Genomic DNA, 23878 nt, shown 5'->3' on the forward strand with positions numbered 1-23878 from the left:
CCCCCCCCCCCCCCCCCAAAAAAAAAAAATTGCAGATTTAATAGCATAAAAGTACTAGAGGATGCCACCTGCTCAATAAACAGAATTCCTGAAGCAAATGGACCTTAAGAACTCACGCTTTTTCCTGAAACACTGACACATCTTGTAATTGTTTGACTCCCTCCTCTCATGCAGAAGAGGTAAAATCCTCACCCTTACCATTCCACTCCTTTGCTGGTAAAGGCTTATGTTGTTTCACTTGGAAGAATGATGACGATGCAGTAAGAAGCTGTCCACTGTTCCTATTAAGCATTTTTCAAGTGACAAAAAGGTTGCAGAACACTATCTGAACCTCTCCTCCTTTCAAAGTCCACAGCATTAACAAAATAAATTGCTTGCGCCTGCCTGACTGGTTCATTGCACTTTCACTACTGTACTTCCACATTATATACCAGTCAGAGAACCTTTCCCTCAAGTTGCATAAACATGCACTTTTGTACCACAGCCATACTTCTAGCACACCTTGACTGACGCTAAATTATAAATAGCTCAAATACATTCAGAAAGGCAAGGGGCAAATTCTAGAGAAAACTTTCAAGGATAACAGCTACCACAATTTTAAGACAAAACCACAAAAAATTAACACGCTTTGAATCAGAGTATAAAGACCTTAAATAGGCTCTAGCAGACGATACATTGAGAAAAGAAGGAAGGTCTCGATCTTAGAAGTCAGGACTAGTTAACAAGTACTGAGCTAACAGTTTGCAGATGTGAGATAGCTGCTGAAGCCAGACAGAAGTCAGTAACTAAGGGCAAGCAGAAGGAGAATCCCAAGAGTCATGGGAGGGCAGGAAGAGCACTGCTAAGTGTTAGCAGGCATAGAGGTACTGCTCAAACTTCAGCTGGCAGGTATCGTTTCAGATCGCAGTGAGAAATCAAGTATTTTCACACAGCAGTCTGAAGATTCAGTGCACGTAAACATTTATCTCCATCAAAAGGCAAAAAAGCAAAGCCACACGTGCCTGAGCTCTCTGGCCAGATGAGTATCGCTGAGGGCTTTTTTAGACAGGAAGGCCCAAATGGGTGTGTAAGAGAACTTGGGACAAGAGAGCGGTAGGCAGAGAAAGAAACTCCAGACACAGCCTAAATCAGTACTGGGGTGTGTGACTTAAGAAGAGGCCTCAGGAGTGTGATTTGGATTTAGATGATGGCTGAAATACCAAAGCACTTATGAGCAAGAAATCTGTTCTGCATTTACCAGGAATTTATCTTCTATCATTAGCATTCATCCCAGGTACAATTGGTAGTTAGCCATTTAAATCAAAAATGTTATACTATCACATATGGCAGATGTCAAAAAAAACTACTACAAATGAAGAAAAAAGTAGAAGAAAAAAGTAGTACAGTTAACATGATGAATTTTAAACACTGGGAGAAAAAAAATCAACACTAGGAATAAAACTCCCCAATACAGTAAGTAGCTTAAGCCTTAGAGACTCTAAGTTCTCTTAAAACATTCTTCCATTCTTTTTTTAGTTAATAAACTTTCACACAGATAAAAATAAAGTTGCTACCATCCACAGGATACTGAGGAGCAAATATTACTTGATATGTGACTGTGTCCTTAAAAGAGAAACCTCTATCTTTTGACAATTTGTGATTTTTTTGAAGCTGAAACTTAGTGTCTTTTCTGCATGACTGCCAAAATAACCCTCTGGAAAACAGTCGCTCTCACTTTGTTTCACGAGAGGACCTTGAGCCTACTGCGCCATCACAAAAGAATGAATAAGCTTCAACAGCTGCAGACCAGCTCTCAGATGTGTAGCTAGGGTGAGGGGAAGAGAGCTCAGGTGACACACACAGTAAGGAGACCACTATTCTTCTTGCCACACAGTGCTTATGCATGTATAAATGCATATAGAGTAAAGGCTACTACTTCCCATTTGACTATAGTTCTTTATTGCCACCTGAAGCATAGTATCTCTTGCTTCCTTTTCTCCATCTGTGTGTACTTTATGACCAGTTCAGAAACCTCACTTGTTCTACAAAACCTAAGAGGAAGCACCTTCTTAAAAAAAATGCATTTTCAGTTTTGCCCAAATACACCTAGCCAACATATTCATCATTTTTTTCTGTACTTTTCACTCTCTTCTTCTAATTCCTTTCCATTTATTTACATTTCAGTAACACATCTTTGGTCAGCCTGCATCTTGTCATTCAGAAGCAAAATGTCCAACCCTGAAACAGTTTGGGAAATTGAAGCTAAAACGTTGGTGACAGTAACAAGGATGCTACAGATTTATTAGGACAATTCTTTTCCAATGAACCTTGATTCTGGATTTGGTGTCCAAGAACCATCCTTAAGGAACTGTAAATGTAAGGGAACTAGAGCCAGGTGTTAGAAGCAAAATCATGTGACCACTAGGATACCTCAGAAACAAAGGAGGGAAGAAAAAAAGGAACAGATTGTCACTGCCTTTGCTCAAGTGCCATTCTGCCATTCTTAAAGCATCTCTTTTGGCCACTCATGTCTCTCAACCTGTGCAGCTTGAAAGGCCCCTTGAAAGAACACTGCTCTGCAGCTGAACACAGGTATATGAGAGTACAGAAAAGACAGTGTGCAACATCCAGTATCCCAAGCACTTTTCTCCCCTCCCACAGTTTAGTTTAAACAGTAGTAATAAATGTTAATGCCTACAATATTGCTGTGGTCATGATTTTCACACAACTTTTTCTAACTCCATTTTAATCAACATTTACAAAATGCTGCTTTGAAGTGCAAAGATTATCTCTTTAATATATATTTTTTGTGAGGGCTTAATACAGCTCGAAAATTTAACAACAAAAAACCTGCTTCATAGTATTCAAGCACATGAAGAACCAAACAAAATGGGAGATTTTTAGCTACTTTCATCAACACATGGCATAGTGACACTACGCAAAGCCGTATGATGACATCTGGAGTGTTTGTTTCCCCTATTCTAGACTAACCTGTGGGTTTTTTGCAAAATTAAGCTCTAAAATGGATGGCATGCTTTAATTCTGTATTTCAATAACCTGACAATTTGTGATTTTTTAAGTTTTAAATTCTAAATGCATTTTGCATTTAGTCTTTTGCTCTTGCAGTTTATGCTAAAGTACATGCAGCAAACTTGACTATTTTATTCACAACACATACTAAACGCAGCAAACCAAAAAAAAAAATAAAGTCCATCTGCCGAAACCAGCAGCATTACTTATGTTCATCCTTACTGAATCTGAGTCTTCATTCCAGTATTGAAGGTGTGCACAAGACACCAGCTAGGGCTCATACGTGGAATATGAGTACGAATCCTACAGCTCCTATTTGCCTGCTTTGTCCTCCAACTCCCAATCCCAACATATCTGCATATTTGTCCACATGTTCTTCTCCAAAAAGGCATACAACACCTCTTCGCACGTACACTTTTCTCCTACATTTCAGCCTGCCCTACCAGTGTACATCACGTGTTTGCACGTGCATAGATAGCAACATGTTCAGTTTTCAAAACAGGTTATTTTACTAAAAATCCTAAACTGCAAAACTGAAACAAGGCTGCTTTTCTCAGTGACATTAAACCAGTGTCAGAATAACAGAAGAAATCCACATACCATTCAAATCAATAACCATACCTTGATTCGTCGTATGCTAACCACTGCTTCAGATACTCTCTCAACAGCCGCAGGGAAGAACAGAGTTACTGTCAGTCTTACTGCACCATACAAGGACACTGCAACAAACACCCGACTTGCAGAGATAACATTGCCAAGGAGTACATATGCCATGAAAGTCATGAACACTGTTATTTTGCTTGCCACAAAGAAAGAGGCTAAGTTCAGTCCTCGAAGGTAGGAGCTTTTCATAACCATGGCAATCTCCTTCCTAAAAATGCAAAATATAAACAATCACATCAATCTCTCTCATTACAGTTGTCTTCAAAAATAGGGTGAGGGAAACCCACTCTTAGGACTTCACTTTTACATTCTCCCCCTGCACTACCCCAACTCTTATGTAAAGAACTGTGAGGAAAGTATGTTACACGGTAAATAACAAAAGAGAATTTTTAAGGCTTAGAAATTGAGTCGAGAAAATTATTCTATTTAATATCTTAGTAGCTACAGAAAATTATTACTTTTCAGCAACAGAAAACCAAAATAATTTTTTTCTGCTTTGGTCAAACTAGTATTTCAATTCAGATTCTAATCTGCTTCCAATCTTTCTGGGTTGCATACAAGAGCAAAGAGGAAAAAACCCTCTGTAGAAAGGCCAAACACCCACAAACTCCTTATCCTTCCAATATCAAAATCCAGTAGAGTTCAGTCACAAAACTCCTGATAAGATCGACCATACTCTGCAGCTGAAAAAAAGAGGGCAACTTCCAAAACTCCAAGAGTTCACCTATTGCCCAAGTATCTGACATTATTCAGCTGCTGCTCCTCAAGCTGGATCACAGGATGTGCAGTATTCAATTTGATCTCTGTCTAATTCTTCCTGATTTGGACCCTGGCTTCTTTTGCTCTAGGAATTCTGGTCCATAATTCAGAAAATACTCATCTGTGAGGCCAATTCTGCCAGCCATTACCCAAACTAAATTGTGACTGAAGTACAGTACAGACAAATAAGTCTCCCTCCAGTAACTGAAACGCTGCTGCGTATGTTCCCAATTTCCACTTCAGTTAAATTTCAGTTTCCACTTCTAAATGACTCATCAAACCCAACCCTTAAAATGTTACTGCACTGTCTACAATGCGGATGCCATCAGGTTTAACTTCTTACTAAAATAATAGTTTTTCTTTATTAAGTGAGTCATAACAACTTACTCCCTTCCCTTATATTCTAATTTAACCTGCTTGAAAAAATATAGAATATAAAATCATGAAACAATTCCTGATTTCCCAAATATTCTGGCAATTCTCTGGGAAAAATCTTAATCATTTTGATTACCTTCCACTTGGAACTATATACTAAGATTAGAGACTCAAGTTACAATTATACAATTTGAAGTAAATTAAATCCTCACTTAACAGACAGAAGGATGCACTACTGGAAAACTAGTTAAGCAACTTTCCCACTGTACTTGCCAAATTGGCTGAATTGACAGACTTTCAAAGAGTTTCAAAGACTTATTTTTTTCAGCTTAAGAGCTCACAATCTCTGATCTCCTCCAGAGTACAGTGAAAGAACATTTGTATGTAAACTATTTCAATTGGGTCTAATTCAATTACTTCTACAATCTTGGATGAAGCTCTTTTCCCACCCTCTAATAATCCTTAATAATCCTCTTACTATCTGTGGATAATCAACAAGATCTTTGTGCTACTCTACATAAATATCAGATAAATTACAGCCTAGCCACAGGCTGCATATAATACACTACACTGTCTTAAGGCACAGAGTTATATAAAAGGAAACTAATACAGACAACCACAGGAAAAGAGAGCAATGGAGGGGCTCAGATGTCATTTTAGCAACTGCCAAGGGTCACTGTGGAAATACTGGGCAATAAATCACCTAGGTGAATTTAAAACTTTTAACTACAGTTTTCCACAGCAGTTAAAGAAAAGAAAGAGGGCTCAAGTTGTGTTTTGGAAGAGCTTATTTCTCCCCACCATTAAAAAGGAAGCCTCTAACCCTAATGAGGTGTTGAACTTGAAAATCTATAATTTAGTGATGTGAATACACCCACTGAGGAAGCTTTCAATAAAGAACCATCCTCTCTGGATCCATGCAAGAGAGCAAAGCTCTCAATCAAGGATGTTCAATCAACACAGGATCCTATAATCTGATGGAGGAAAGGATTATGTGCATGGAAAGAAATGTCTATGGAACATTAGCAAGTTTGCAAGCCTACACATGGATGTAAAGGAAAAAAAAATCCTTTAAAAAATAGGAATACCAAATAAATCAAATTTTTTAAAAATTTAAAAATCAGAGAATCTAAAGCAGGATAATCACCTTCTACTCATGTGCTGGAGAGAGACATAACACAAAAATTAAACGATAAGAAATATGCACCTGAACTCCTACAGTTGTCTTTTAGCACTGAATGCTCTTATACTGTCAAGTAAAACTGCAAATATTGATTGAAAATCAAATTTATGAGGAAGTTTTAATCAGATGCTGACAGACCTCCAAAATTAAATGTCTTAGCATACCAAACTCAGCTGGCCTTGAGGAATAAAACTCCCTCTCATCAACTAGGGAATTTCTGAGCTGCTGCCTTTCTCCCCTCCACCCTTCCCAAATGGCTTGAGGGAAAGGGAAGCAAAAGTACTACCTGAGGATACTATCATTTAGCACAGAAAGTCAGATTCCATACGTTTACGAGAAGGGCAATGTCTGCTTATTGATTCCTTGCTATCAGTTTACAGAACTGTGAGGATGAAACTGTTCAATTATAATTACTACAGCATATTAGTTGCTGTTTTTAAACACAACCATAAAAGGAAGCATAAAAAAAACCCCAGAGTTCATGAAGATTAAAGGTTCTTTTCTTAGAACCTTTATGATATATTTTCATTCCTTCACCCTTGCTACAGAAAGTTTTTAAAAAACAAAAAGACAAAGAAGTAAACTGCATTTATTGACATGTGAATACACAGAAACAAGTACAAGTCATACACCGAGCTGTATCTTTCCAGTATTACCTTCTTAAACCATTCACAAGTTCTGCAAATGACTTTTCCCAAGCATACATCTTTATTATCTTCATACCACTTATGACTTCATTCATGGTCCTAATCCTGACATCTGTTAAGGCAGCTGTCTTGCTTCTGTAAAAAGAAGTAAAAATTCTCTGATTCTTACGAGAGACTATTTTTGATCGTGTAACATACTCATATTAAGTTTTTTCTTTTACCTGTAAGTGGAACACATATAATTGTAATTGCATTAAAGAGTCTTCCTAAAATAGTATCCCAAAGCTGACACAGCAGACAGATTTGGTACATCTGTATTCCTGGTATTCCCTTTTCTGAGGGAACTGAGAGTTGAATCAATGTTCAGAATATGTCAGCTTCCACAAATACATAGTATTTCTTAAACAACATATTATGTATAAACAACTTCCAATAAAGAAATTTACAAATATTAAATTTAGAACTAAACAAAAATCAGAGAATTATTTTTTAAAAAGGTTTTGCAATGGCAAAATAACAACTCCTATGAGATGTAAGACTCTTCTGATGTTGTTAAGGTAATAGGCCTCTGTGTCTTTTGAAGATTAGCTCTAGTTGAAGCACAGAGTACTTAGTAATGTTACACAAGCTATAATTTAGGAGAGCTAATCTAGATATGGTTTGGTTTAATAAATATTCTTTAAGCATTAATTGTAATTAACACTAAATATATCTATTTTAGTCCCACATTATTTGCACTGATGAACAAACTGGAAAATATATGTAATTAAATAATAGTCACAGTTTTAATTAGGAAAAACGCATTGAAAGTTAAGAGCCATGTAATGAATGCATAAACCATGCTACTAAAGCCTATTACAATTCTGAATTAATTCATGTAGACAAACATATATTGCACATAGTGAGCTATCGTAGGCCATATTCTGATAAAACATACCTTTTCTTTTTTTTTTTTTTAAAAAAAAAAAAAAAGCTCTTTAGAAGGTGTAGCTATGTTTTGTCATCTTAATCTGTCCCCTGTAAGATTTCTCTGATGCTCTGGAAGAAATCGCCATGTTTAAAGCACTTGAGTAGAAAGAATTTCAGGTGTCTGCTCATCATTTTAAAAAAAACTGCTCAGCATCAACATTCCCGCTGAAGCAGGTTATTAAGAAATATTTATAAAAGAAAACTGATGAAAGAAACGTAGGAACTTGGCCCTAATACAGTCAAGGCTTCTTAGTAAGGCTGAGGAAGATAGCTTAGCCTAAACCAACCATACTGACATGGAACAAGATTATCTTTGCTAAATCCTCTTTTCCTTTCTCAAAAAAACCCAAACCAGTAAAACAAAACCAATTCCTCGAAGAATGGGAGAGAGCTCACCCCTTCTTCCTCCTACTCACAACACCACTGCAAAAGCCAAAATTTAGCATGTGTTGTTCATATATATGTACATGAACATACATATATATGTTCATTCATATGTATGTTCATGTTCAGCAGTGAACAACAATTCTCACATGCAATCTTTTGAAACAGTCACCTTTCAGGCCTAACTTCCAGGAGTGGCTCCAAATAACAGAAGGTTGAAAATTATTCAAAAATAATGAAGTTAATGGAGGTTTCTTTTTTAAATGGTATGAATCAAAGAGGCTATAGTTCTTATAAAATGATTTTTCACTTTTTCCACTGAAACGTTATCATAGTATCATCCTCAATGTTCAAGAGGTTGAGGGGGTATCTTTCTTTGGTTTGGGGTTTTTTGGGGTTTGTTTTTGGTTTTTTAAGCTACACTCTACTTTGCAAAAAGCATATTTTGTATAGACATACCAGAAGCCACAGTCTACAGATATTATAGAATGGTTTAAAATACACAGACTTCCAGTGTAGTGATGGCAATTTACACCAGAGAAAGACGTGTTCCTAGTTTTAAAAATATTACGTTCTGAGTACATGCAGGTCAGGATGACTGGGAAACACACATAGCATGTTTAAGAGTGCAGTAAGAAAGGAACTGAAAAATCTTCAAGTGTCTGAGAAGTCCCCTCTATGATACTAATAACCATTCTAAATTAAGCAAGCTGCAGAATTCCATTTCGCTTTCATGAGGCATATTTGGTGGCTTTTAATCATGTCTGACATAACAGTTCCACACAGCTTTTCTCTCAAAAAAAAATTAAAAGGGCTTTAAATGAAAATATTACAGTTGCATGGCTAAGCAGTGAAAAGGTTGAGCTCTTGCAAATAAATATATATAAAATGGTCTTCAGTCCCATAATTGAACTATTTCTCAAATAATTTATTAAGTCATGTGTATTTTGTAAAACTTCTAGTACTCATGCAGGAAAAAGCAATACTGCGTAATACAGCATATACCATTCCATAGGATACTGAGTCTGTTTCAACAAACTCCTACAGCACTGAATCAAATGCCAGCATCATACACTGATGCACATATATGTGTTTACAAGATTGGGTCACAAGTACAATGACGAATAATAGCACAAATTAGCTGCCACACCAAGCGTGCCTAGTTTTTAGCAAAAGCTTTAATCCTTAAATTACTTCTTCATAGGCTGATTTCCTTAAATGCATGCAGATTCCCAGCAATTGCCATATGAACACATTCATTGTTATGGAGCTGGAATCCATTTCAGTTTTTCTATTAACCAGAACTCCTTCTGTTCACTGCACATTTCTATTTACAAAGATCTGTGCACACCTAGACAAACAAAAGTTTTTCTGGTTAACAAATTATTTCCCTTGCTCTGCATCCAAACAAGTGGCTGTTAATGAATGGGAAAAAAATCCAAACAAATTACGCTGCCACTGATTAACTTCTTAAACACATACCTTCAAAAAGACATTTTTGTCACCTTGTTGTCTGACCCTGGACAAGTCCCTTAATCTCTTTGTGCCTCAGTTTCCCATCTGTAAAATGGGGATAATAATGCTTATCACCATGGATAAAGCACTAATTAAGTGCTAAGTATTTTAACTGCTGAGTCAAAGCTCAAAACCTCAAAAACCTGAAACTCAAAAAACCCAACAGTAAAGTAGCTTGATACTTATGCACGCATATCACACATGCGGTTAAAATGCACATATAAGAATATATTGGAAGTGTTCTATACACGGGTTTTATCATAAAAAACCCCTAAGAATTTGACAGAGAACACTGAATGGCTCATTATTTGAGAAACAGCATGTTAGCATAACTGAAGACAATATTAAGTGGTTACAAATAGAAGGAAGTCTACAAGTTGGTCTCATTTTGTAATTCTCAGCTCTCTCTGCGTACCTAGCCATGCAATGGCAATACCAGTCTCATTCTCTGGAAAACTTGTCTTAAAATACAACTTGAAAACAACACTAACTCACTAAAAAGTTTTACTTACCCAAAGAGCTAGAAGGAACCCATTCACCCTGAATACAAATGCAACAGAGATGCATAATACTAGTAAGCGTATGTATACGCAGTAAAGGAACACAAAAATACTCCTATTTAGATTCAAAAGCCATTTATAAACTCATGATGTAAGTGGCATATGTTTAATTACACAAGAAAGTTATGAAGCAAAACCACTGAAGATAATTCAATATTCCCACTTGAGGCAAGTAGTTTTTTTAGGAGGAAGTCACAGAAAAACAAATTCAATTCGTCTGATAATGGAAAACTACTACAAACTCATTTTATAATATGTCCACAGCCTAGAACCTTACAGTTAGAAACCTCATAGCTGGCATCGAAACCACCACCATTTTTTTTTTCCTTTCTCTCAGTTCCTTCCTCTTTTTCCTCTCTGCATCTCTGTACTGGAGGAGAGAGAGTAAGATCTTTGAACATGAAACCTTCATAGCTTTCTGCTGCAACTCCTGTATCACCCCAGCAAGCCAAACTTATGTCAGGACTGACAGTATTGTCTTTGTAGTAACTATTTCCTAAGCATCACCAGACAGATGCTGATCTCAGAGCAGTACTCTACCTCCATCCAGTGTGCACATTTTAAAACCCAGGAGAGAAAAAACATACAACCTAAGATGTGCAACCTTACCTTAGGGAAGAAAAAAGCCTCCCAATGCAGGTCTGGACAGGAAGAAGAATAATCAGAACTGCCATTCCTGCAAGACATGGTGGGCCTATCTCCATCCAGAGAAGTACTGTTACTGCTACAGCTTGAATTGGTCCAGCCCACAAGAAGTGCAAGAAAATCGTTACCTAGGCAAACAGTTAAGAAACAAAAATTAGCTTTTGGTCCGAGATAAAAAATTAAACTCTAATAACACAAAGTTATGGAAGCACCTTTGCCTGTGGCAGGTACCAAGGCATCCAGTGAGAACTCTGCACCAGATTGAGAGACCTAAATTTACACAGAGGTGCCTCACCTCCAGAAAGTAAGCAAATTAACCACACTGATTTTTTTTTTTCTTCATGCACAGGCATTTCTCTGAGCTTAGGAAAACAGTAGGAAAATATTGGGGGGGAAAGTATGTTTTCCTTCCATATTTTAAGATATTTCTCTTCCTATGACGTTTGAGAGACAACTAGAAGAAATGTTAAGAAACACATAATCACTAATTCCCAGGTGGTCAAGAGGGCCAATGGCATCCTGGCTTGTGTCAGCAATAGCGTGGCCAGCAGGGACAGGGAAGGGATCTGACCCCTGTCCTCAGCACTGGTGAGGCCGCCCCTCGATTCCTGTGTTCAGTTTTGGGCCCCTCACTACAAAAAGGACATTGAATGACTCGAGCGTGTCCAGAGAAGGGCAACAGAGCTGGTGAAGGGTCTGGAGCACAGGTCGTACGGGGAGCAGCTGAGGGAACTGGGGGTGTTTAGTCTGGAGAAGAGGAGGCTGAGGGGAGACCTCATCACCCTCTACAGCTACCTGAAAGGAGGGTGCAGAGAGCTGGGGATGAGCCTCTTTAACAAAGTAACAAGAGATAGGACAAGAGGGAATGGCCTCAAGTTGTGCCAGGGAATGTTTAGACTGGATATTAGGAAGCATTCCTTTACAGAATGGGTTGTTAGGCGTTGGAATAGGCTGCCCAGGGAGGTCGTGGAGTCCCCATCCCTGGAGGTGTTTAAGAGTCAGGTCAACTTGGCGCTGAGGGATCTGGTGTAGTTGGGAACTGTCAGTGTTAGGTTAATGGTTGGACTGGATGATCTTCTAGGTCTTTTCCAATCTAGATGATTCTGTGACTAGTTGTACACAAAAACTTCTTAACCCAAACCCCACAGTTTCTTCAGCCCCTTGGAAAGATCTCTAATACTTCTTACCTGATCAAATTTGTTCACATCATTTGACAGAAGATTTACTATTTGGCCAGTGGTAGTTTTTGCCATTGCTACGTTACTGAGACGAAGAGCCTAAAAAAAGTCAGAAAAATCTTAAAATTTTCACAGCTTATAGACTACAGTACACCTATACCCAAAAGTCTCAATAGACAAATACAATACTGAGACAAAAGCGAAATGTACATCTCAGCTTTTGACTGAGAATATCTGTGAGTGGTTTAAGAATCTTAGATAATGTGGGTTAGGTTAAATGTTCTGAAGAAAGTCCTGAAGAGAGTATAAAAAAAGTATCAAAGGAACAACTGTGAGAACAAGCGTGCCATAACTATCTTCATGTCTGAAGTGATTAAAAATGGGAAAATACCAATATAGCAAGTTATTAAAACTAAAGAGTCTGTAACTTTTCATTTGCATTGCTCTCTCCCACATTATGAGAATCTGTTCAAAACAGGAACAGAAAACTCCACCTGAAGACCAAATTAAAATAAGGACAACATTAGACCAATTGAAAGAATACTGTTTTGAATTACATTCCTGACAGAAGACAAAAGAACCAAGTTATTTATTTTACATTACCAGTTCTTTCTAATGCTGCAAACTGTGCTTTCTGTCTTTGTAAATCAGAGTTAATATCCCTTTTAAAATTAATATTTCCCTTCTTAATAAGTCTTGCAAAATTATAAGATTTCTGAATTATATTAAGTTTAAACACATGATATGAAAAGCAGCAAGAGTAAATATCAAGTATTTTCATAGGTTAATAAGTTAATCAGCAGAAAACAGTATGCAATTGTAAAATACCCCAAAAAAACATGCAGTCTGAACATTACTGCAAAGATCCAAACTGAAATTGTTCAAAGATGCAGGTAACAGGCCCCGTTTCCTTCTATACCCACTAGAAAGAAAACAGTTTTGCAGCACAAGTAAAATGATATACAAAACACGTTACGCTTTTTCCTGTAGCAGCAATAGTTCACTCCTCAAAAACACTTCTCATTTTTAAGTGGTGCGCACCTACTTCTCCCTCTCCAAACAGTTATTATTAGGATTCCTTTTTGATCAATAATCTAACCTGAAAAGTGTTGTTTCAAAAATATTGTGCCAGTATTTAAAATCAGGTGCAACATCAGACATTAAAGTACTATTCAAAGCATCATTTCAATTCAAGTGCCTTACATTTCTTGCATCTCACTGTTGGGTTACAAAGATAGTAATCACAGAAAGAATCACAACCCTAACTTCATTTATACCATCAGGCAGAAACATTTAAGACTCCACTAAGAAATTCCTCTGACATTCCATTAATAAATCTAGGATACTGGGTATATGAGAAACAAGATTTAATTATTTGAGAAAAATCATTGTTTCATTGCCTGTCTTAAACCATTTGTCTCATACATCTGAAATCTCCCACAAAGCTGCCTGAAGGTAATGCAGTCACAGTGCACCCACATTTTTAACATGTTTACTCTGCATGACAGATCAAGGTTGGCAAGTTCCTAGAAAAGCTGTTAGATATCCATAGGCCATAATAATAGGAATTCAAGTGATGTGTTTGAAGGAGTTGCCCACCAGGGTGTGTTTACAGCACCTACTGCTACTGACACTCCTTTACGATACAGACACATCTGCTATTTGAGATCCACCTAAGCCAGCTGGGAAAACACTGCACTGGTGTCATGTCCCACTCCCACTCAGACAAGGGAAAAAAATGACTTAGATTTGTAATTTATTTCCCTTTCTACTACATCCAAAACACAGCATCATATAAGCTGCTATGAAGTAAATTAACTCTATCCCAACCAAAGTCAGTGCACTGTGGCTTTAAATACTGCTGTGACAGTAGTATTTATAAATTCTCTCCAACGGTAAGAAATACTACTGAATATTATCTAGGGCCACACACCTTTTTAAAAAGCAACTGTAGTTTAAATTTACATTTTATTTTACATTTATCAATTATTCGTTTTCAGCACAAAGATCTGCTTGATTTTCCATCTATAGTTTTTCCATACAGATGTATTTACCAGCAAGCACCCTTTCTCAAGGAAAATAGGTCTTAATTATATGAACTAATTAAAGAGTTTGCATACTTCATGTCTTAAGTTAAACTTTTTTTCTCCCCAGATGTAACTGTGCAGGCCCAGTTTCAATTCTTTAACCATTCTCTGCCTTCCATACTCCCATCTTACTGTCTTAATATCTTCCTGCCCCAAACAGTTAATTCAAAAGCACATTAAAAAGGGAGAACTGACCACAGAAAGGAATAATACAACTGTCCAGTCAAATAACTTGACACTTTTCTGGCTGCTTTATGTCCCAACCAACTACTCCACAGCTTAAAGTGCTTTAGTGTTTATTCTGAACCTCAAAGAACTTATAAAAGTTAAGTCTTCAAAAAAACACCGCCACAAATAATCAGCCTCCCATAAGTAGTGTTTGGCTTTAAAACATGAGATTGTGAGTCATAAGACAGATTCCATTTTCATTTTTGTTATAAGCTTCCTGCGTGCATCACTAATACTTCTTACTGATCACAAAACATCTTAGGAGTTTGAATACATGGTTTCTGCTAATGATATTTTAACTTTCCGGGAAATGAAAAATGGTCTAAAACTTGAGCATCTGAAGTTCTCCATTAAGGATGTTCTCTCATCCAACCCATTCATCCTTGCATATCCAAGTTTTTATTTACTACAGCAATTAATGAACACCGTAAAAGCACTTGCAAATTAGCATAGAGATTCTTTCAAAAGCCTGTATGAGGATAAAGAGAAAGTATGACCTATCTATAAGCCTCAGATAATGAAGACAAATGATTACAAAGGTTTATCAATGTTCTGCTGTGACCTCAGCCTTCACCCTCAGGAGTAAACATTTATGAGATGAGGGGAGATTAATTTTCCACTTAATCACATCTCTAGAAAGAAGGGTGCACATTATGAACATTTCTTTTCCAAGCTTCTAAGCTAATATCAACACAGCAACAAACAACATCACTATATACATATTTAATGAATTTCAAACTGTGTTATGATAATCAGTTTAGTAAATTAATACCTTAGAGAGATGTTTATGTACAAGAACAGTGTGCCATGTTAGAGCTCACTTCCCAGAGGATAATTTCCAAGGTATCAGAAGAGGGAGGAGAATAAATATGTGCATGAAAAGCATTCATCACTTACAGTAGGGACATTTTTACTCTTCACTTTACTGCTTTGCCCAAAACCTTCACATGACCTATACCAGTAGTACAAGTGTTTGCCTTAAGTGGGTGGTACCTATGTTTAATGATTAAAATAACATGGATTTCTTTACAGTCCTGATTCTTCAATTAAACTTCTTTGCCGAGGTAAGAACTGGCAGGTCACTCACTATTCTAGCAGCACTAAAGCTAGAAAGATAGGGCATTTTCCCTTCCAGCATCTCCAGCATGGACTTCCTGCTTCAAAGCAGAGATGGGCTCAGTGGTTTGGGTATTGCCAACAGCTTACGAACAGGGAAGCAGACATTTACAGTTGGGTTACATGCTCCCCAGGGCACACCAAGGCCAGCATCTCATCCTGGATGTCACTCAACTCCTTCCTGTAGGTAATACCCATAACTCCTCTTGTTCCACTGTCCATGTGACAGTAGCCTTGGCTCCATCTGTAGTTGAGGACAGATATTTCTTGATCAGGACACACAGACACAGCTTGCTGAACATATATCCCTTCTCACACTTTGTTGGATTTAATGAAGGACTCCAGTGCTCCCCCAGTAAAACCAGTAATTGATACTAAAAAACAGCTCTACCCTACCCTCAGGATTCAGCTTGATTATGAACCTTGTCTCCTCTGGTCACTCCTCTCTTTCTTGCCTTCCAAGTAAGAGGGATAGTAAAGGGACCTACCTTCCTGTGAAGATGCCAAGCATCCTCCCCAGCCTGGAGCAGGCAGCAGCAGTACCACAGTATGGCTGCCTCTCCCCGAACTAACCTGATTGATGCCCCAGAGAGAGGAGGGAGCCTCTCTGGCCCACAAAGGAGGCAACACACTAGTTCTACAGCACTGCTGGAATAAAATATAAATAAAACCCATCATTAACCACAACAGGGACAGGGCAGGGTAGAACACAGTGGAGCAATTCCCAGGCAACTGAGAGTGCTGAAGCAGATGGTGACAGCCAAGAATAATGTCCTCCCCTGGGATGAAACTGCAGGGCTGAGTAACTGCCAGCATCCCCTGGGAGCTGTGCCCCCTCCTGCTGTATGCTGAGGCCTCTTACCACTCCAGCACACAACCCTTCCACCACCAATGGGGGAGTTCCTCTCCGACAGCATGAGCAGGTGAAAAATCAGTGGCTCTCCCTAGGCTTTAGGGCTATTTAGTTTACCACCTTCATTAGGAGGACTAAAGCTGTCATTCAGACACCGTATTACCAAAAAGAAAGCAAAAGCATGGTATAGATGTAAGGTCTGATACATATTAGCATGCATTACATTTCTACAAGTGAATAACTTCAATGGAATTGCAAGCATGAACATAACAAGTAACTGTATTTTTAAACTCCCCTAATGAAATAGCTGTCAAATGCCAAATATACCTGTGAACAGGTTTGCTTACCTTCCGATAAATCATATGACACATAGCTACCCTCAGCTTCATGCCAGCCCGCTGTACATGATAGAAGTATAAGTGGTGCATTATGGCTAGAATAAGCGTGCACACAGACAGAGCAGCTGCGTAGCCATATGCAACATTCAAATCACAGTTTTCACAGCGTTCAAAATATTTAATAATTTTTCCCAAAATTATTGGCTGAACTATTTTGAGGGTTTCCTGAAAGAAAAAGATGGAAAGACAGTATTAACAATTTCGTATCATGCCATGTTACTCAAGTTTGTAACAGGGCAAACAAGAGCCAAGTACAGCTGCAAGTCATCCCATATTATTTTCTCTTTATTGTGCTCTAAAACGTCAAGCCATTTTTTATCAACATATAATCCAAAAGAAGTACGATCCACGTTAAAATTTAGCTGAATCTTTAAAAAGAACTCTCAGTTACCAATAAAAACTTTGATGTTATAAAAATTGCATGCATACGTATTACACTTTCATTTTTAAAGATGCGTGTCCTTTACAGTAATTCACATACAGCAAAAAACCCCTTTTTCTATTGAGCCCTCCACTCAGATACATAAAATACAGCTAAGCCTTACAAAGCAAGTCATTAGCTTGTAAAATCTCAAAAGCACTGCACTGAAATCAGCTATCTGTTCCACATCCATAATCCCACAATTATGACTCGAGTTTTCAGTCCCTATGGGGAGATAGCTTCTGAGAGTACATCAATGTTACAGGTTCTCTGAACAGCCCAGCGTAAACTTACCAGTATGTATCATACAATCTAAGAGGCTAAGTTTCACTTTGCTGTTAGCCAAGAATTGTATGACATTTTACACCACTTACCTCAATCATTGTGAAAATTCCAAAAACTAAATAGGATTTCCAGTAACAGAGAATAATGGCTTTTGTTAAATGTGGCGTTGTTCCTCTCTTTTTTGCTTTTTGCACCTCTTTATCCCAGTACCTGACAAACAAAACACAAACATGCTGTAGGACAGAAGTAAAATCACAAAGCAGTTACCTGAAATAAAACACTTTCAGACTTAGAGCAGGATTGCCTTGATCATTTTTATACAACAAAACAAAAAATATAAAAGAATTTAACAGATAGTCATGTTTTCTCATTCACATAAACACATAGTACTTAGTACTATAGGCCTATTTGCTCTTGTATAATCACAACAATTCACCACTGTTGACTACTATTGCCTTTGGCATATTTGCCAACGAAGAATCTGTTCTTTCTTTCTTCTTCTCTCAGCTCAGACAACCACTCACCTTAGTTAAGAGCCTATTATCACAATCTCCTGACTATGGACTAAACTGAAGCAGCACAGTGTCTTTATCTTCCTATAAACTCTGCACTTCCCCAGAAAGGATGTGATGCACAACCCTTTCTCAGGTCTGACCCTTTTTTTTTTCCCCACCACATGCTTCAATGAGGATGAGCAGATATGTCACAAAAGCAGAGGGAACTGTGTGCAGCAGTTCTGTCACTCAACACTCCACATGTCTCTCCAAAGGCAAGGATTACAGCAGCAGAGTGGCAAAGACCTCAGCATTACCAAATGTCTGACCACAAGCAGGACACATCTGTTCACATCAGAACCAAAGCCAGTAATAGCAAGCATGATTTTAACAGGAAAGTGTCAGAACTTAACCAGGCTTCTTAAGGCACGCTGTTGTCAAGACAGGATACTACCCCTTGCTTCTGGAGGCTAAAAATGTTCTGCCAGACCCTCTGACCTTGCTAGTTTGAGGGCTGAAATGAGCCTAAGGCACAAAAGCCAAATTATTTTGCAACAAAGCACACAGGTTTGAAGCACACAGTATGGAAAAGAAAACAGTTTTTATATTTTTACCTTTTTTGTTGTTGTTGTTACAAGGATTATAGAGTTATTGTCTAAATGCTTTGGCATCAAAATTGAAACTGTAGATTCTATGGGGTTTGTTGGCCCAAGAGAAAAGGCTAATTCCTTAGGTTGCTATTTATGAATTTTATTCTCTGCTTTTTGACCAAGTACACTAAAGAATCAAAACCCACTCTTTACAGGCTGTATCTTCTACCATTTCCCAACTTGTGAAAAGTGCGTGCTTTTATTGTAAGAATTACTGGAGTGAGTCCATCTTCTTTCACAGCAAACTCCCTGAACTGCTTCAAGACTCAACCATGGAATTTGGCAAAGCTCTCCAGCTACAAAGATGTTAAAAGCAGCACTCCTATGAGTTTATCACTGATCTTCTTTCTTCAGTTAACTCATCAGGAGAAGGATGATGTAAGACCTGGTCACAATCTTTTGTTTCTGGATTCTTATTATCTCTTGAGTCATCTCTCATCCCAACCAAACTATTATGAAAGTTGATCTGGCCTATCTTTACCATGAAGGCAAGAAACAGCTAGGCCACACTTTCTTAATACAGAGGGCACCTCTGACTAGGAAACGCCTCTTATTCCAATTACATTTAACAAAAGATTATTTGAAAACAAAAACCTTCCCTGGGTTTAAGGTTCAAGACAAATTTCCATAAGCTGTTATTCTTGGAAGATACTTCACTATTAAAAGAAAAAGATAGATCCACCTGTGTCCATGACAACATGAATCGGTACACAGTACATGAACATGATTTGTAACAAAATAAAAACACCTCTTACATGCAAGCTTTAAGATATCCAAGGCATTTTATCCACTTTATCAAAGTTTAGCATATTTCCAACATACATATATTTCTATACAAACATATATAAAGGGTACACAGCTGTCAATTCAGTTTGTGCTCAACACCAAAACCAACAAAAAACCCCTGAAACAACCTCTCTACTTCTACACAGGAAAATTTAAAAAGTTTCCATAGCTATTCTACCTCAGGCCAGAAGACTCACATTGATTTATTAAGGAATACTGCAGTAACAGTTGATGAAAAGCCTTCTTTTCCAAGCATTCTGCAAAGTGTCAAATGAATTATAAATAACATAATAGAAATACTCAAATGTATATTCATTATGTATAACTTTAAAATATTAAAATGCTTCCATGGTAAACAAGTTCTAAATATTACTCTTAATTTTTCAGCATTTTTAACAGTAGGCCTTGTTAAACTTTACAACAATCTTTCTTAGCTTTAGAACAGAAATAAGACTTTCACCTTTGACAGCAGAAATACAGTGAAAGAGAACAATTATTTTCTCCTTACCACTGCAATTCCTCTCCAAGCTTCTCTGAGGAATCTTCTGGCAGCACTTTATACATATCATCTTCTTCAAGCTTCCGTTTGTGGCCAATAATAAATAAGGGATTCAACCACCTAGTTAAATACAAATTATTAATAAACTGATCAGCAGACCAAAAGAGTAATTTCTCTACATATTAATTTAATTCCTTTACCCCTTTCTTCCCTCCTCTTCTCCTGTGTCACAACATCCACACATTTTACTGCACTTTTCTGTTACCGAAGAACTGTCACCTCTATTTTACAAATGAGAAAGCATTTCCTGAAGCTGTTTATGCCCCATAGCACCTTACTCTCAGGCATCCATATAGCTAGTACAACTCTTCTTGGCCTTAAGGCAATTGTTTTTTTACAGTGTTTCCTTATATTTAAGGAAAATCAGCATTCTTTAAACATTTAGGAAAAAAAAACACAAAAAACCCACACTTAATCCAACTATTAAAATATTGACTGAATTGTAAACAAAATTGTAATACATATTAAAAGACATTTTTTGTAACTAGTATGGCTACTAGTTTATATGAGGAAAAAACTAACTGCCGTTCAACTGCCATCCTGACAAATATTAAAGGTCAGTAATTTAAAGACAACCACTCAAATGTAAATATGGGTAAATAATGGATTATTACTAGAACTGATCCTATGCATATTTGGAAATATAAGCAAAATGCACCACAATATAAAAAATATAAACGAAGTCACAGTGTGTAGGATCAAAAAAGGAAAATATTGTCTAACAGTTCAGTTTCCTTAGAGGACAGATTTTTTAAAAAGCAGTATTTTATGACAGTGCTCTAAAACCAAGTTGTAATAGCACTACTGTAGGTCTGTTGGAAAACGGACTATTTTGTCACATCAAAGCACACTGTCAAGGAACAGTAAGGCTAGATTTTATGTCTTAGATCCTTTCTTCAAGCCTGAAATACAGGTAAAGGAGGACCAAACAGTTTCAGTTGTGCTCCACTGAGAAGACAGATGCATGGCAGAAAGCACAAAACTGACCAAGTTGTTCATGAGATGGAGCACAAGAGAATGATACCTCTGAACCAGGCATGGCTTAGTGGGGACAAGGGAGTTAGGAAACTTGCGATTTGCTGTTTAGTTTGTCTCTCTACTGAATCCATGATACTTGGTTTCCAGGAGAAATGTGGATTTTGGCTCTCAGGCTTGTTTCCCATAGTACTTTCTTAGTTGGTCAACACAATCAGAACCAAGAGGTCAGGGATGGACCCATTTCGGAAAAAATACTTGAGCATTCACAGCAAGGTGTCTGATGTCAATTGCCTGTGAAAGTTCTTATCTGCTGTTTAGTTTCTGATGCTTAATTATTCCCTGACTTCACCAACACAGTCTTTAAAAGATCACCTGGTGCACTGGGTGAAGTATATTATTTTCTGGAAGGCCTACATGTGAGAATCCAAAACTGGGATGGTTTATAATGAAGATATTTATTTATTCATTCACAACCGCAATAGTCATCATGAATACTCATAAACTAACTTTGCATTTCTTGCTCGGGCATGTTCCAATTAAATTTTGTATACACGGGCTTATAAAAAGTTTCTTGATTAGTTTTAGAGAGGGTGTAGGGGCAGGTTGAACCTATAACAGGGGGGCTCAGATAATTTCTTCAAAGATAGAAGTGTTGCAAAAACCTTCTTCACAGGCTCAGTGGCACAACTGCATGTAACAAATTGGATTAATAGTGCTCTTCCTTTACTACTTAGTGTGTTAGCACAGTGTTTGTATGACTCACCCAAAGACTAAGTCTCTATCCTTACAGTAGCATCTTTGATGCCTAACAGCCCTTTTTAAACTCTTTGAGTGAGTACTGAAGATCTCTATATGTGAGCTGTTAAGTCCTCAATGTATGTTAAAGGTACAATTAGAAACAAAGTACTTCTCAGACAAGTCTTTTACTTAAACTGCATAGTCAAATAGCATCAGGGCCCAAATCACTGCCACAAGTTCCCTATAGCTCCTCACAAAAAAGTCTCAAAGATCAATTGCTCCAACCAGCAGAAGAGCTTCTGCCTGGTTTGACACAATCAATCTGCTCCATCGAAACACTTTTTCAGATTTAGTTCTTGCTGCCAACCACAGGTAAAAAGCAGACACACAGCAAATAACCTTAAGGACATTCAAACAATTTCTGCCTGCTGGATGAGAGAGAGTCTATCTGCTCCAGGACAGCTATGGGAAAGATCTGCAGTCTTCAGTTGACTCATGCATCCAATACCAAGTGTCTCTCCACTTGCAACATCAGTATTAGCCTACAGCATACTCCATAAACAAGTCACAGGTCTCCTTTCTGACAGAGAAGGATAGAGAACAAGTTATTTTCCCAACCCCTTTAGCATGAGAAGCAGGACGAGACAGCCCTTTCAGGAAAATATGGGGATAAATCCTTCTCACATCTATGGAAATGGTTAGGAAATTCCAATAGCTACTTGCTGCCAAGGTGGTGAAAACAAAAGTAATTCTACCCTTTAACAAGGAACATAAATAGGATATTTATTACAGAATCACAGGGACCTCTGGAGGTCATGTGGTCCAAACTCCTGCTCAGGCAGGACAACCTACAGCCAGTTGCCCAGGACCATGTCCAGACAGCTTCTGAAGATCTCCCAAGGTCTTCAAAACCTCTCTGGGAAACCTGTGCCAGTACTCAGCCACTCTCACAGTGAAAACGTGTTTCCTGATGTTCAGAGGGAACCTCCTGTGTTTCAGGTTGTGCCAACTGCCTCTGGTCCTGTCACTGGGCACCACTGAGAAGAGCCTTGGTCTGTCCTACTTGCATCCTTCCTTCACGTATTTATATACATTGATGAGATACCCCTGAGCCTTCTCTTCTCCAGGCTGAACAGTCCCAGCTTTCTCATCCTTTCCTCACAGGAGAGATGCTCCAGTCCATCATCTTTGTGGCCCACTGCTGGACTGTCTCCAGTATGTCCACCTCTCTCTCGGGAGAGCCCAGAACTGGACTCAGGACTACAGGTGTGGTCTCACAAGTGTTGAATAGGGCTGTCCATTACTGGCACATAGCAGAACGCACAGAGGAAAATAAAAAGACATTTTAAATATATACTTAAATATACACTTTTAAAAAACAAAACAATGCTTTTAATGTTACTCTGCAGAACACCCATTTCTTCACTTGTACCTCTCAAAACATGGCTAAAAACCACAACCAGGCCACAGGAAGAACAATGCTTCTGTTGAGGGCGACTCCTCTATCCTGATGTCTGATTCAGCACTACAGCCAACAGCAGCAGGAAGTATTGACCACAGCTATAGTGTAATCCACTTGCAAAGTAACCAGATGAAAATTAACAGTCTCAAGTCTGCATGATTGCTACAGTCATGGAGCTTATCCTTTAGCCTTAAACACTCAAAGAAACCCCTCACCGATGATACACCTACCTCCACCGAGTTCTTATGGTTTGTAAAAAATCCCTTCTGTCCTGCCATCCCCACACTAATCAAGTACTGTATATAGTAGGAGACTGCATTTCTAAATTAAGTAAGATGGAGATAATAGTGCAGGGTAAAAACTGCCAGAAATCTCAAGGTTTTCAGCCTATGAGTTCCAGCGAGACCTAGCGCAAATTCAGGGCTTCTCACATTTTTCCATTAGTTAAAACTAACAGAATTTTGAAAACAGTAATACACTACACTACAACCTCTACATTAACATTAAAGAAGGCAAAGAAAACAAATCCAGAGTATGCAGAAAACTGTGGTAATTCATTCTGTGACTCATTTATTATAATGGACAACATGACAAAGACTCAGCACAAGCTCACATATTTCTGTAGGGTTAGGGGGAAAAAAAAGGCAAAAAGAGAAACAAACATTGAAACATTTAAAAAACAGCAATTGTTGAGCTTTGAGTACTCTCCCCCAAAATACTGGTCTTCAAGAGTCATTGCTCTGAAGGTCTTAAGAGTACACAAAAACTGTTAACAGTATGTTGTGTTACAGTAGATTACGCTTGAAAATCTTCAGAAGAAGGTTTAAAATTTTTGAATTACTCTTAGTAATTGAAGAGCTTTTAGCCCAAGAGTGAGGTCTTCTATTTGTCCACTGCAAATCTCAGTACAGCAAGAACAGTTCAAGTTTCACCATT

At 37.9% G+C, this 23878-nt stretch overlaps 1 protein-coding gene across 1 annotated transcript in view; it reads right to left on the reverse strand.

The window, feature by feature from the left end:
* The window catches only part of ABCC4 (ATP binding cassette subfamily C member 4), a 143709-nt gene extending 121938 nt beyond the window's left edge, over positions 1–21771 (reverse strand). The window contains exons 1-8 of the mRNA XM_026854788.1: positions 21766–21771; positions 19714–19824; positions 17365–17485; positions 16519–16734; positions 11897–11986; positions 10674–10837; positions 6646–6771; positions 3631–3880 (exon numbers count right to left, since the gene is read on the reverse strand). Of these exons, the coding sequence (XP_026710589.1) occupies positions 3631–3880; positions 6646–6771; positions 10674–10837; positions 11897–11986; positions 16519–16734; positions 17365–17485; positions 19714–19769 (1023 nt within the window). The 5' untranslated portion in view covers positions 19770–19824; positions 21766–21771. The remainder of the gene's footprint in view (positions 1–3630; positions 3881–6645; positions 6772–10673; positions 10838–11896; positions 11987–16518; positions 16735–17364; positions 17486–19713; positions 19825–21765) is intronic.
* Positions 21772–23878: the final 2107 nt, after the last annotated feature.

Source organism: Athene cunicularia (assembly GCF_003259725.1).
Source record: "Athene cunicularia isolate RWA chromosome 1 unlocalized genomic scaffold, athCun1 chr1_part1, whole genome shotgun sequence".
Classification (NCBI taxonomy): domain Eukaryota; kingdom Metazoa; phylum Chordata; class Aves; order Strigiformes; family Strigidae; genus Athene; species Athene cunicularia.